General features: G+C 30.7%; 2 protein-coding genes across 2 annotated transcripts; one reads left to right on the plus strand and one right to left on the minus strand.

Moving 5' to 3' along the window:
- Positions 1 to 2,661: 2,661 nt before the first annotated feature.
- On the minus strand, positions 2,662 to 11,051 carry Sec61alpha (SEC61 translocon subunit alpha). The gene is made up of 9 exons (XM_014423685.3): positions 10,889 to 11,051; positions 10,368 to 10,435; positions 10,230 to 10,295; positions 6,180 to 6,390; positions 4,986 to 5,243; positions 4,723 to 4,889; positions 4,460 to 4,600; positions 4,082 to 4,330; positions 2,662 to 3,127 (listed from the first exon to the last, which is right to left on the minus strand). The coding sequence occupies exons 1-9, from the start codon at positions 10,893 to 10,895 to the stop codon at positions 2,864 to 2,866; spliced, it is 1,431 nt and encodes a 476-aa protein (XP_014279171.1). The 5' UTR covers positions 10,896 to 11,051; the 3' UTR covers positions 2,662 to 2,863.
- Positions 11,052 to 11,357: 306 nt separating this feature from the next.
- LOC106682684 (chaperonin containing TCP1 subunit 6) lies at positions 11,358 to 13,258 on the plus strand. Its single transcript, XM_014423687.3, has one exon. It carries the CDS (start codon positions 11,486 to 11,488, stop codon positions 13,079 to 13,081), a length of 1,596 nt encoding a protein of 531 aa, XP_014279173.1. The 5' UTR covers positions 11,358 to 11,485; the 3' UTR covers positions 13,082 to 13,258.
- The last annotated feature ends 1,477 nt before the right edge of the window (positions 13,259 to 14,735 follow it).

Consider the following 14,735-nt stretch of genomic DNA (forward strand, 5'->3'; position numbering starts at 1 on the left):
GGCAGTATTTTAAACCTACCAAAGACCACTGTATCCCTTCCACAAGGTGTGCCTAGCAATATTTATCACTAAGAACTTAATCGCTATTGCATACAAGGCTTCCAGATGGTGCACCCCTTGGACAGAATGATTTAAAATTTAAGCTATCTATCATTACAACCATCCTCATCATATACTATACCTAGCTAAAGTAGCAATATATACATAGTTCTGTTAACGCAACATTAGCAAATCATAGGAAGTTTCAACAAAAAGGCTACTTCTGGTGCTCATATGGTATGGTCGTCTCAAATATTCATATTTCTACTTTAAGGGTGACATAATCAAGGCATTATTGTGCATTAGAATTATGAAAAGAATTTGTCAAGAGGTTCTAATAAGAAAAGTCAGAAACTGTTGTTTTTTCTTGTGATAATGTCTTCATTACATTTATAGGAATTTATGCCCTAGTTCTACTGAAAATGATGCACTGGGTTTTTTTAATTTCTTGAGCAAGAAGTCAACAGATGTCATCTCAACTGCAGTAATGTCACACATAAAAAAAAGTAAATACATTTAATTATATGGATTAAAACCTACAACATTAACATCACAGCTGTTGTCCTTCACTAGCTCAAGACATATACTTTAAATTTTAAAGGGGGAATATGAGTAATTTTTTCTGTTATCTAGTGGGTACAGAGTAGTTTTGGGCAATTTCCATTGAAATTATACCTTCAGGTTCAAAAAGACAGGAAATCGTGACTTATTTGTCGCTGCTTTATTTATCAGATACAACTTTTCTCAACTTTAATCAGGTTTTTACAAGTTTCAATTTAAATTTAAATAACATTCTAATTTTTTGAATACACGTCCTGGGCAAGAGATGGGAAGAGTTCACATTTCATTACAGTAATGCTTGAAATAACCAAGTCCACAATTTAACATATATGCAATCATTTCAGGGTGACAGGCAGCTATGAGGTACTGATTGGGGGCCAAATCTCAATTTTGACGATGGATATATCATGTTCTCATTCTTGAGATTACTTTAAGCTGCACCTTACATATGTAACAAGCTTCAGAGGGTAGAGATGACCACAACTTATTGTTCATGAGTCTTTGCCTTTCCAAAGAAACTCATTTATGGTTTGAGGAAAAAAATTCCAGGTCATAATGATTTTCAACAATAATGTAGCTCTGACTGCTCAGAGGTGTTTAAAGAGGCTTAGTTGCCCTACCCTTACTTTCCACAATGTAGTTGAGAAGTCATGGACAACAGGAACCACCAACATGTGAGTAGGAGATTTATAACTGATTTACTCCAATATTATTTCTAGCTTATCATTTTTATAGACTGAGGAGGAATAATGGAACAAAGATTGCCCTTTACATAGACATTTTCTTGACAAAACCTTTTTGTAAAAAATATCCTCCAAATAAACATATTTTACATTGTAAAGACATTACATGCATTTAGTTTCCAGGAAAATGAACACTCATTACGAGGGTAGTTTGAAAGTTCTCGGAATCACCACTAGATGTCAGTGCTAGAGCAACGAGGTTCCCGCGCAATAATCACACATCATTTGTGAGTGAACATGTGGCACTCTTTGTTATTGTTTTATGCGTAGTGATTTGTGACAATGGAAAAAACTGAGAATCGAGGAGTGATTAAGTACTTTGTAAAGAAAGATATGAAAGCAAAGGAAATTAATGTCAACCTTCAGAACACACTGGAGGACTCTGCTCCTTCATATTCATCTGTTGCCAAGTGGTTTAAATTTAGTCGGAAGAGTTTAGATGATGAACCACATGGTGGACGGCAAAAAGTGCTATGACCCCAGAAAGTGCATGAGATTGCTGAAGCTGTAGGGATGTCATCTGATTGAGTATATCACATTTTAACCGAAGAATTGGGAATGAAAAAATTATCTGCAAGATGGGTGCAACGGCTCTTGACATTGAACCATAAACGCACCAGACTGGAAATGTCAACAAAATCTGGCCCGTTTTCAGCTGGCCTATTTTCTGGGATTCATAAGGCATTCTGCTGATAGATTATCTTCCTTAGGCCAAACAATTACTGGACAATACTACACAAACCTTCAAGACCAACTACAGGAAAAGATATGCGAAAAAAGGCCTGGTTTGGCAAGGAAAAAAGTCATCTTTCATCAGAAAAGTCATGCAAAAAAGTCACTTCATGAACTGAGGTACAAATTGTTGCCACATCCACCTTATTCACCTGATTTGGCGCCATCAGACTTTCATCTCATCCCCAAGCTGAAAATTTTCCTAGGCGGGTGGAGATTTCCTAAAACGGAAGAACTGACAGCCGAATTGGAGGGGTATTTTGCAGGCCTGGAGGAATCTCATTTTCGAGATGGGATCAAGATATTGAAACATCGCTGGATCAAATGCCTTAGTCTACAGGGAGACTATGTTGAAAAATATAAGCAGTTCCACCGAGGTAAGACACTTCTTTCTAGTACATTCCGAGTACTTTTCAAACCACCCTCGTACTTTAAAGAAGTCCTTCCAATACATGACCCATGATTAAAAAAACTATATAATTAGAGAACAACAGACTTAATGACTAATTATTTATATATATTTATAAATAAAATTTAGAAGATTTAAAAATATCTGAAAATTTTTATCTACAATAAAGTAGAAAAATACTTTATCTAGTATTTTAATAGAAGAAAAAAGTATGTATAAAAAAATGCAAAAAAAAAAAAAATAACATATGAAAGAGCTGGAAACATATTTACAATTCAATTTATAAATAAATTAATTTGTACAACTTAAATTCACACAGGTCTCCAATCTAAATTGCACATTACATGAGAGACAAGTGTCTATCTTTTATTGCATTTGTTTAGAAGAGTAGAGTACTCATGCCACCAGTCTCACTCTGCTCCTTCACAAATATTTCGAAGTACTGGTAAATGATGGTAACAGCAAGAAGGATACCAGTTCCTGAGCCGATTGCTCCCATAAAGTCGGCTAAGACTGACAGTGCACCAATGCAAAGACCTCCAAAGGCTGCTGCAGTAGGGATGTACCTATTCAGTTCGTGAATCATGGAATTGTCACGATGGCCTCGCATTACCATTTGTTGTTCCTTAAGCTGCTTTGCAACCTGTAAGCAAATAACATTAAAAAATTTTTGTATAAAAATAATAAAATTATTCCTGTATATAATAGATTGATATTGTTAATTATATTTGTTTAATGCGACAATAACTTAATAAGATCAAAGAAGTTAAATAAATTCCAGCTCCACATTAACTAGCTAGTAGGATTATGAACATTGTGCACTTTTTTAAAACCACTACTCTACAAAGCCATAGGTATAAAGTAAGGCATGTCCAGTAATTAGTAGATTTTCAATACTTCTAAATATATGTTGTTGCATTTTCCAACCAACACTGTTAGAACGCTATAAGATCTTTTTATTATTAGAGGGCATGTTTAATTTTTATTTTCTCTTTGTATCATTAAAAGACTACTTCTTAGAAAAGAAAAATATTCATTTAAATATTTTATTAAATGTTATATAAACTTATTTGAATTTTTATTATGTTTTTAATGATTTCTTAAAGAACGTACTGTTCTATAATGATCACAGAATAAAAAAAATGGTAATTTATTTCCTCTGTCTGTAATCTTGCTCTTATGCAATCTCATTCAGGTATGTTGATGACTATCAATCAATTTGAGTATGAAAAATTTTTAATTATCTTACAGAGATAATGTCTTTGCCTAATTATAGTTAACAAACTATACCCAAACAATTTCAATAATCTTAGAGAAATAATGGCTATGTCTAAATATAGTTAACAAACTACCCAAACATTTATAAAACTAACCAAAAACCCAATCAGTGTTAAAAATATTGCTTCATGCATATAAACATGAACAAATACCCTTATTTTGAAAAACCCCTAACTATTAATATGTGACTTAAGCAACAGGATGTACAAACTAAATTCAGTCCATAAACAGAGTATCATATAAACAGAACTCATAACAGTCATATAAAATCATACCACAATAAAGATTCAACAGAAATATATTAAACAAAAAAACTCACATCTTTGGCTGATGAACCAGAAACCTCAATCCAAGTCTTAGAAAAGAAAGCACAAGAACCAAGCATAAAGATGATGTACAGCATAGCATGAATGGGATCTTCAAGTATATGACCAAGATTTTCAGGAGGCGAGAGATAATAACAAAGACCGCCGACTGGATAAGCTCTGGCCGGACCACCGCCTCCAACATCAGCCCATACTCCTAACATGTTAACAAACACATTTCCATGGAATTTCACAGCAAGCATCTGAAACAAAAGAAATGGGTCATGATCTTATAATACATTAGCATTAAGGAGCATCAATTACAAATGTTAATTTTTTTTTTTATTTATATGAATAATTGTGATGAAATATAAGAAAGTATCTTTCCTAACCTGAGATATCACATACAGATTTGATACAAGAGCTGATTGAAGAATAATAGGAATATTCGAAGTATAGAAGAGTTTAATAGGATAGCTGCTATATTGGCCTCGATAACGAGCTGATTTGATTGGAAGATCTACTCTGAATCCCTGTGAAAAAGGCATAAATACGTAAAAATAAATAAATATAAAAAGAAAATAATAATAATAATAAAATAATGAGAAACTTGAATAATCAAAAATAATTATGTTATCCTTCATAAGACACCTACCTGGAAATAAATAACTATGGCGAACACAAGGATGGTAGCAAGTAAGTTCATTAAATTGGGAAGGTTTTGTCTATAGAAAGCTTCACGCAATGCACGGACTTTGTCTTGCCTTGTCGCGAGAAGATGGAAAAGTGCAATGACAGCACCTTCAAACTCAGTTCCCCTACCTATGTAAAGGGATAAATAATTAAATTAGATATTTAAGTTATTAACAAACTAATATCAAACAGTATAAATCTAATAAAATTACAATTTTTACATACCAGTGTTAACAGTAGCTGGGGAAAATGCCTTCCAAACAATAGTTTCACAGATATTTGTAGCAATGAACAGAGAGATTCCTGACCCAAGACCATAGCCCTTCTGCAGAAGTTCGTCAAGTAAAAGAACTATAAGACCAGCAACAAACAGCTGAACGATGATAAGCAAACAAATACCCGCTCCAATTTCAGCTGGGTCTCCATACATTCCAGTCATAACATATACAATTGCTTGTCCAACAGTAATAACCATTCCAAATACTAGAAAAAAAAATTAACTTTTGGTTAGTTATTGACAGAATTAAACTCAATAAAGTAAACTTAACATCCGTGGAAATTATAACAAAAGACAAATACAGTCAACTAGCAATAAGACAAATTTCATACGAATGATGATTATTTTAAGTCATGCCTATAGTCTATCCCCTGTGGCATGATATCCATAAGATTAAGGTAGTTTGGGAGACTCAAAATATCCTCAGTAAGCTGAAAAAGGTTCCACCTACTGCACTGTATCCCAGTACTGCAATTGTTTTTTACTTCATATTTTAGTTCTTAATTTATTTGAATTCTGCAGGAAATTGTAACACAAATTAGTCCAAATAGGACTAAGATACTTCATATTTAAGGATTAAAATATACAAATAATTGAAAGTAACAGTAAAATCTGTATCTTTAAACTCTCCAATAAAATAATGCATTTTGATAACTTAAAATTTTTAAAATTAAACTAAAAAAAAAAGTTGCAGTGCTAGTCAGTTCTATTTGAAGGTACCAAGGAAGGATTGAGTCCCAGTAAATATAATCTATAAATCTGGTTCTAACCACTCCAGCTAGAAAGACATGGTTGATAACCTGTCTTTCCTGCCATAGTTGGAGTAAAAGACATTAAATCATATAAATATTCCTCTCAAAAATTATTTTTGAGCAATTCTTTTATAATGTTTCTACCAACCTAGTGGAAAAAGATTTGAGTTCGGGAATGGAAGAAACAATAAACTGCAAAAGTCAGCTTAGTTTTCACCTTGTTTTCTTAAAAGTTATTAAGTTTTCAATTGAAATATTGAAATAATATTCATACTTCTGCTTACTATATTTAAATTAAATTATTCCTAGTGTGTACTATGAATTAAATGCAAGAAACAATAATAAAACAAAATTTAAGCAAACATATTTAGAACATTTCCAACCACTCACGTTTCTGAGCTCCATTGAAAAGAGCCCTGTCTTTGGGCGTATCACCGACTTCAATTATCTTTGCTCCAGCAAGCAATTGCATAATGAGGCCTGATGTAACAATCGGGGATATTCCAAGTTCCATGAGAGTACCTCTGTTTGAGGCAAGTATCACACGAATCCAATAGAAAGGATCTGCTGAGTCTGAACTCATGATTCCGAACAGAGGAATCTAAAAAAAAAAATTTATAAGCATCTATTAACCTTTAATTCATACTTCTTTTTTTTTGCATACTTAATACATTAACTCTGACAAATCAATGTTTTTCTAGTACATAATGTTTAATTTATTTGCCAAATGATCCAGGAAATTATTTCAAATCATCACATAAAATCAAATTTGATGCACCAAAATTTCAAAAAGAAAAGTTATTTTTCATCATTGAAACACACAAGAAAAAGGCATTTATATGTGCCTTATAACAATAAATGATAGATTTATAGAGTTGAAAGAAATATCAGTTCATCATTTAATGCTACCAATTATGTAATTACTTGCATAACTTTTACACACCAATGCATGAATAAATATTTAATATAGATATTTAATGATAATATACATAAAAATAAATTTGATTTTTCTTATTTTAGGGAATTGTCGCTTTTACTTTGTTTCTCTTGTGAACAATTTTCATTTGATATACAAGAATTTTACTTGATATACTGAAAATATTTCTATATCAATAATAATTAATGTCCTTATATCTATGAATTATAAATGAAAATATAAATTAATATACATGTACTTAAAAATTAAGAAAAGATATGTTGGAAGGGAAAGAGATATAGCTCACTCCATATCTGATCATGAATTTTAAATATCAAAGGTCAGTGTTACCCAACACCTTTTCCTAGTCCATATGTCTTGAATTGCTACTAAATTTAAAATTCGATACACTCTTTGAGAACATTAAAAATACATATACGATAAATTAAAAATAAAATAAAAAATCTATCAAGGTAAAATTATGAATCTATTTTATAACTTTTCTTGATATTGAAACAGTGGGTATATTGACATTTTAGGGTGTGGACATGATAGACTTCATAAATATATATATATATTTTTTTTCCCCCAAGATAATTACAAATTTGTAAATGCTCAGATACTTTTAAGGCAGCAGTTCTTCAACTTTTTTGAATTTCCTGTATGGACTGCATTATTTCCTAAAAATATTTCACCCTGTCTCAAAGATAAATTCATACAAGATGTCTTCTATTCAAGCAGTAGCAGGTTTTGTGGCAATTACAAAATAGTTGGTTTTTAGCACATTACTTTTACAATTTTAATCATCAAAAAAACATTTCTGGGAATGACATTTTATAAACCCCAGTGGCATTTATTGACAGTACTCTAGTTTAGAATTCATTATCCCCCCCCCCAAAAAAAAATTAATCTTACCAGATCAGTATCTGGATCTAATAGAACAATTGCCTTAGAGTCATATTTATAAATGACTAAAACTTCTAACATCAATCTTTTAAGAAAAAAATAGACAAAAATTTGCATTCCAAACATCACGGATTTACATTTGACAAACATAAGGAGATAGGATTGACTTCCTGATGTAAATTTATTAATATTAGGTTGAAAATATTATTGAATGACAGAGAATGAGATTAATTTACAGGTTTTTAAACCAAATAAAGAAGTATAAGAACAATTTGTTAATTCTCTACTTACAAAATTTTTATTGAAAAGCATTAGCAACTTAGTGTTCTTCTTAAAGTCAAAACTTTAAAACATTTAGGTAAAAATAATGAATTTTTTTTATTCATTAAATTCATTCTATATGAACATTAGGTAAATTTTTTGTTACTTGCAAATGTATTTATTTAACATTGAATTAGATAATCAAGATGATATTTAATTGGGCATGATTATTCATTTTTCCATCAAATACTTTTTTGATTGGAAGACCAAGTCAATAAAATGACAAAGGCTTGTGTTATCTCTCAAGCGAGGATTGGTTAGCAGTTATGACCAGCCAACATTTTCAGGAGGAAGAAACAAATTCTTTCATTTACTGAAGCCATCAGACATTTTAGACAAACCTTGTCTATTTTCAAATCCAATCTTATAACTGTTTGTAATCATACTCATAAATTTTACTTTCATATCTGTGATTATCGTTATTCAAAACTTTTTTGATGTTTTCCAACAGATCTTTCCATGGCTCTACCTCCAAAAAGGAACTTCTTTATCAAAACAATATTGATCAGAGACATGTGAAGATTCATGAAATGGCAATAATTTTGGTATGTTGTACCGTAATACAACCATTAAAAGAAAAAAATGAGTGTGAATTATTCATTATACCGATACGACAAGGCCATTTTCCTCAATAAATCCTGAAATGGAAAATATTTCTTATTTAAGATTGTAAAATGGAGAACAGTAATACTGAATAAACTAATTTGATAAATTGTCTATTTTTATCAAACAATTAGAAAATGATGTAAATGAAGGTAATAACCAAATAATTCCATGATAAAATAATAATGTAACTTTTTGAGAGTTGAAGCAACAAGTATTTTACATGATGGTTACCTGTTGACAGTTGATATAGTTAAAATAATCATACAGTCATTAATGTAACTATAAATTTCTCTCAAGTCTTAATAAGAACAAATAATAATTATTAAGTACAATAATTATTTGATTAAAAAGTAGAATAGATAGAATTGTATATCAAGTAATACAAAAATAAAGGAAGAACCTAAATGTTTAGTAAGAAATTGAAAAAAATATATTTACAAAATTATAAAAAGACATAGAGGAATGTATTTTGTAAACATAGAACAGGAAACAGGAATAATAATTCATAAAAATTTTTTTGAGGTTAATAACTTCCTGTTGAATGAAATTTGTATTAAATTATCATAACATGTTACAACGTTTCGGAACCACTGTCCCATATTCATGTACTTTAAACCTCATAATTTCATATAGAAAATCATGTCACACTTAACACTGTTCTCTCTTTTCTACAATAACTCATTTTTGCATCTTCACTTCTCCTTAACACAGCCATTTTCAAAGAATGGCAGAATGGCTGTGCTAAGGAGAAGTGAAGATGCACAAATAAGCTATAGTAGAAAAGAGAGAACAGTGTTAAGTGTGACATGATTTCCTATATGAAATTATGAGGTTTAAAGTACATGAATATGGCACAGTGGTCCTGAAATGTTGTACCATGTTATGATAATTTAATACAAATTTCATTCAAATGGAAGTTATTAACCTCAAACAATTTTTTATGAATTGACTTACCAGACTTCCTATAGAGATAATCCAGATTAGGAATAATAAATAAATAATAAAATGTTTTATACTATCCCAAAAATTAAACATGAACTGTTATACCATAATGATTGCTAGTAATTATAATAACAAAAGGCTTTATCATACAAAGCAATAAAATACATTTTGATAGGTTATGTTCAATATTTATAAATAAAAAATTGATAAAGTAAATATACAAAACAAAATGAATATTCATATACTCGTTGTAGCCCTTTACTTCTGAAAACTATCAACTTTGACTTATATGTTTTTAAAAAGATTTCTGCTAAGTAAATCCTATATTGTGCTTTACATTAAGAAACATGTCATTCACTAAAAACTAACAATTTTTTAGTTCATTGACATTCAAATAAATTAAATTTAACAGCCATATCAATACAGATTATTAAAATAATTAAACATAAATTAGTAAAGAATTAGATACTGATAACCATTTAACACCCAAAAAGATAACATATAAATAATAACAGGTAGGACATGCCTAAGAAAATTTTAACGAATTCTAATTAGGATTAATACAAAATAAATATCCATAACAAGAATAATGAATTGACTATGTCAAATAGTTAATAAGATTGGATTGATAGCAACAGAAATTTATACAAGAGTATCTACAATTTTGTTCAAAAATATATAAAATAACATACCTTCGTTGCAAAATAAAATTAATTTTACTAAAATTGTAAAAAAATAAAGTAGCTTACCTGACAACAGACTAAAAAGATGAAAAGTGTGATGGCAGTCCATAGTACTTTCTCTCTAAACTGGATCTGGTGACAAAAATGAAATAAAACAACAGAATTCAAACCAAATTACTTCAATAAATAAAAAAGATATTTAACCTTTCGTTCTGGTTTCGCTATTTCAGGCAATATACTGCAGAATGGTTTTATTACTTCCAAAAACTTAACTAAAAAAAAAAATTAAAGATAAGTGTTACAAAAAATTAAATATTATTATCAGTCCATATCATACTGCACATAACTTAAATACAGTATGAGACATATCAAGTCAAAGTAAATATTACATGTCTCATGGCACACAAATACGATATAAGAACTAAAAAATCAGAAATATTAACCAACTTATCAAGTTAGTCTTAAACACTAATGGAAGATATAAGAAGAATATGGGAAACAAAAATCGTTGATGAAAAATGAAATGTCAAAATTAAACTAATAAGTCTTTAGTATAATCAGATACCAAATGTTATGCTATAAAACCATACTAATGAAATTTAAGGTATGGTATGAGTGATTCTTCTAAGTAACTGTGCACCCAAATATATAATATACTGTCAAAAGAATGATAATAATTCTTAACAGGTATTAGTTTCGATTAAATACAAGCTAAATATACATACTAGCCATTGTGCGAGTCCTAAGTCACTGGTCCAGGGTAAAATCCTTATAGTTCTTGATAGAAAGCCAGTCTTGTGGTAACTTACACGACTAATGCTGAGTGGAAAGTAAAAAGAATACTAATGACAACCTCTTCCCCTTACACGTAGCATACAACAGCACATAACACTGGCACACGTAGCGGCCAGAGCCTTATTCATCTAATAAAGGCTAATGTTTCCTGTATCAAATGGAAAAAAATCATATCCAATGGTCTTTAAATAATGTGAGATTGCTTAAACATTAAAATAAATTGCATTTCACAATGTTCGGCTTGATGTAACAAATATATTTCAATAAATTTAGATTTAATGTAAAACTCATTAATAAACAATTAGTAAATGAAATTACTTCTAGAAAATAAATAAACACCATGTGTTGAATTAGGATAAACTTTAATTAAAAAATTTTCATTGAATATTAAGCAGAGAGAGGATATACGAGGCACTTTGTGCTTTGCTACTTTGTGAGTTTGTGTTAAGAGGTTACAGTAGTGTATCTGGAGGCCTCCCTTGCACAACTGTTTATTTTTTCTCATAGTTTTACTATTATATTTTACGATGGCAGCAATTACTTTATTGAATCCCAAGGCTGAAGTTGTGAGAAAAACAGAGGCATTGTCTATGAACCTGAGTGCCGCTAAAGGTTTGCAAGACGTGATGAAAACAAATCTTGGTCCACGAGGCACGATGAAAATGTTAGTTTCTGGTGCAGGTGACATTAAAATTACCAAAGACGGTAATGTTTTACTTAAGGAAATGCAAATTCAGCATCCTACAGCTTCTCTCATTGCTAGAACCTCTACAGCTATGGATGACATAACTGGTGATGGCACTACCTCAACAGTCCTACTCATTGCTGAATTGTTAAAGAAAGCTGACAATTATATTGTAGAAGGTGTTCACCCTAGGTTAATTACTGAAGGGTTCACTGTGGCATGTAAACATGCTATGGAAGTTTTAGATGGTATGAAAAAAATAGTAAGTCTTGATGATAAGGAAACACTTACTGCTGTTGCTAGAACATCTCTTAACACTAAGGTAGAAGCCAAGGTAGCAGAGGTATTAACCCAGATTTGTGTTGAAGCTGTTCAAGCAATTAAATTACCTGATAAACCCCTTGATTTACATATGGTTGAAATTATGACAATGCAGAGCCGACTAGAATCTGAAACTAGATTAGTTAGAGGACTTGTCTTAGATCATGGTTCACGTCATCCTAATATGCCGAAGAAACTAACGAATGCTTATATTTTGACATGTAATGTTAGTCTTGAATTTGAAAAAACAGAGATAAATAGTGGATTTTTCTATAAATCAGCTGAAGAAAGAGAAAAACTAGTGGCCTCTGAAAGAGAGTTTATTGAGTTAAGAGTCAAGAAAATCATTGCTTTAAAGAAATCTGTATGTGATGGAACTGACAAAGGATTTGTTGTCATAAATCAAAAAGGAATTGATCCTGTCTCTTTAGATTTGCTTGCCAGGGAAGGTATCATGGCACTCAGGCGAGCTAAAAGGAGGAACATGGAGAGACTCACTTTAGCTTGCGGTGGTGTTGCTATGAATAGTCTTGATGATCTTACAGAAGATTGTTTAGGACGGGCAGGTCTGGTTTATGAACATGTTCTTGGTGAAACTAAATACACATTTGTTTCTGATTGTCCAAACCCTCATAGTGTCACTGTGCTTGTTCATGGTCCAACTTCATATGCTATCACCCAAATTCAAGATGCCCTTCGAGATGGATTGAGAGCTGTAAAAAATGCAGTTGAAGATGGTGGCGTACTTCCAGGTGGAGGAGCAGTAGAATTAAAGTTACGTCATGAATTGAAAAAAGTTGCTGAAACCACAAAGGAAAAGTACCGTGTTGGAATTGAAGCCTTCTGTGACGCACTCCTAATTATTCCCAAAACACTCGCAATGAACAGTGGATTCAATACTCAAGAAGTTATTACTCAACTTGATTATGATGCCAAGGAGAATGATTCAATTGGATTGGATCTTCAATCAGGCAAGTCGATGATCCCAACTGATCTAGGAATACTTGACAATTATTCTGTTAAAAAACAGTATATAGCTTCAAGTGTCATTGTAGCAAGTAATCTTCTCCTTGTTGATGAAGTTATGAGAGCAGGAATGTCATCTTTAAAAGGATAAAATTTAATGAAAATTTAACAACGATGGTATTATTTTTTTACTTTCTTAACAACTAAATTTTTTATCAATTGCAGCTTATGTTAACTCAAGATTGTATCGTTTAGTTTGCTTCTTTATTAATATTTATTGTTTAATTCATTTCTCATAATTTCAAATACAACTTAATGTCCCAATGTACTGTTGTTTTTTTTCATGTATCCTTTTCCAGATAATCAATTTTGATTTTAATTTAGAAATTATTATTCACCTTAACCCATCAATGGCCAGTGTTGCGAATATGCTATGCCCTAAAAAGTAAATAAGAAAAGAGAGATAAGGTGAGTATGTGTTAAAATATTTTCCATTCCAGGTCAGTTATTTAGCCTATAAGTTTGGTCTACTCCATTGTTCTCTATACACCATATATCATTTTAGTGAAAGTATTGATTTCTTTAATTGTTAAAAACTGCCTAGCCAAAAATTGTATTTTATTGATAGTAATGAGTTTTTAGTGATGATAAATTCTTTTTGACCCTTTTTTTTTATATTTAAAAAATCTATATCTATTATACTCATCTAAGTATCACTATCTGTTATAATATCTTATATCCACTATAATTATTAGACCTGGTGATAAAATAATAAACTGGGATGCTTAATTGATTTTTATAAAGGTGCCGAAAATGGACACAAGATGAGTATGTGGTAGATGAAAGTGTGATTCTAAAATCTCATTAAAATTACAGTAAAAATATTTCCTGATCTATTTATACCAATAATTATTACAGGACATAGAACAACCAATATAACAAGCCGAATTAAGAATCAATTTGAGATCCAAAAAAAAGATACTGGCCTAGATTTGCTTAGTTACTATATGTCAGTACAAAATAATCATTTTCTGTACCACCAAATGAGGAAATAATATCATTGATTAAATAGAAATTGAGTCTGTTGTAAAACCCCTAAATAATTAAACAAATTTGAATATTTCATGTGCTTTCATCATCATTTTCTAAAAATGTTTTAACTGTTAATTTTTAAATACTTCCCATATTGTAGACATTGGAATTATCACACTCGACAGTACAATGCATAATTGAAATTAATGGACCACCTTCATTCTCTAAAATTTATTATTTTTCGATGAAAGTAATTTCAATAGTTTGGACATTTGTTTGAAAGTAAAGTCTTTGAAGCCAACTGTTATAAACATAGTAGTAGTAATGTCATGGTTTGAAATTTCTTTGGAGCAAATGGAATAGGTGAACTACATTTTTATCTTCTCTAGCTTCATGGTGCTAATTTATCACATTTAGGAGAATATATTTTTACCTATTTATGATCTAACATCAGTTTGTGGAGACACATTAAGCGACTCTTCCAACACCAGGAGTTGATAATTGGGACTGATAGTCCCATTGAGAAATGATGATTTCTTGGCTTTTTCATACGGAGAGAAATTCCAAATATTCGCCGACCATCTTTCAAGCCTACACAGACTTAGCAGAGGTCAACCACAAAGGTAATGTGCAGAAAGTTACTGTATTCTTCCAATGTCTCTTCCACCTAAATCTTTTACTCTCATACTGAAGAATTATAATGGATCATGAAAATAGAGAAAATACCCAGAAGAGCTTTAGAATTCCTTTTTTTTTTTTTTTTTTTTAAATTG

Source organism: Halyomorpha halys, unplaced genomic scaffold (assembly GCF_000696795.3).
Source record: "Halyomorpha halys isolate HHAL.00 unplaced genomic scaffold, Hhal_1.1 Scaffold434.1, whole genome shotgun sequence".
Classification (NCBI taxonomy): Eukaryota; Metazoa; Arthropoda; class Insecta; order Hemiptera; family Pentatomidae; genus Halyomorpha; species Halyomorpha halys.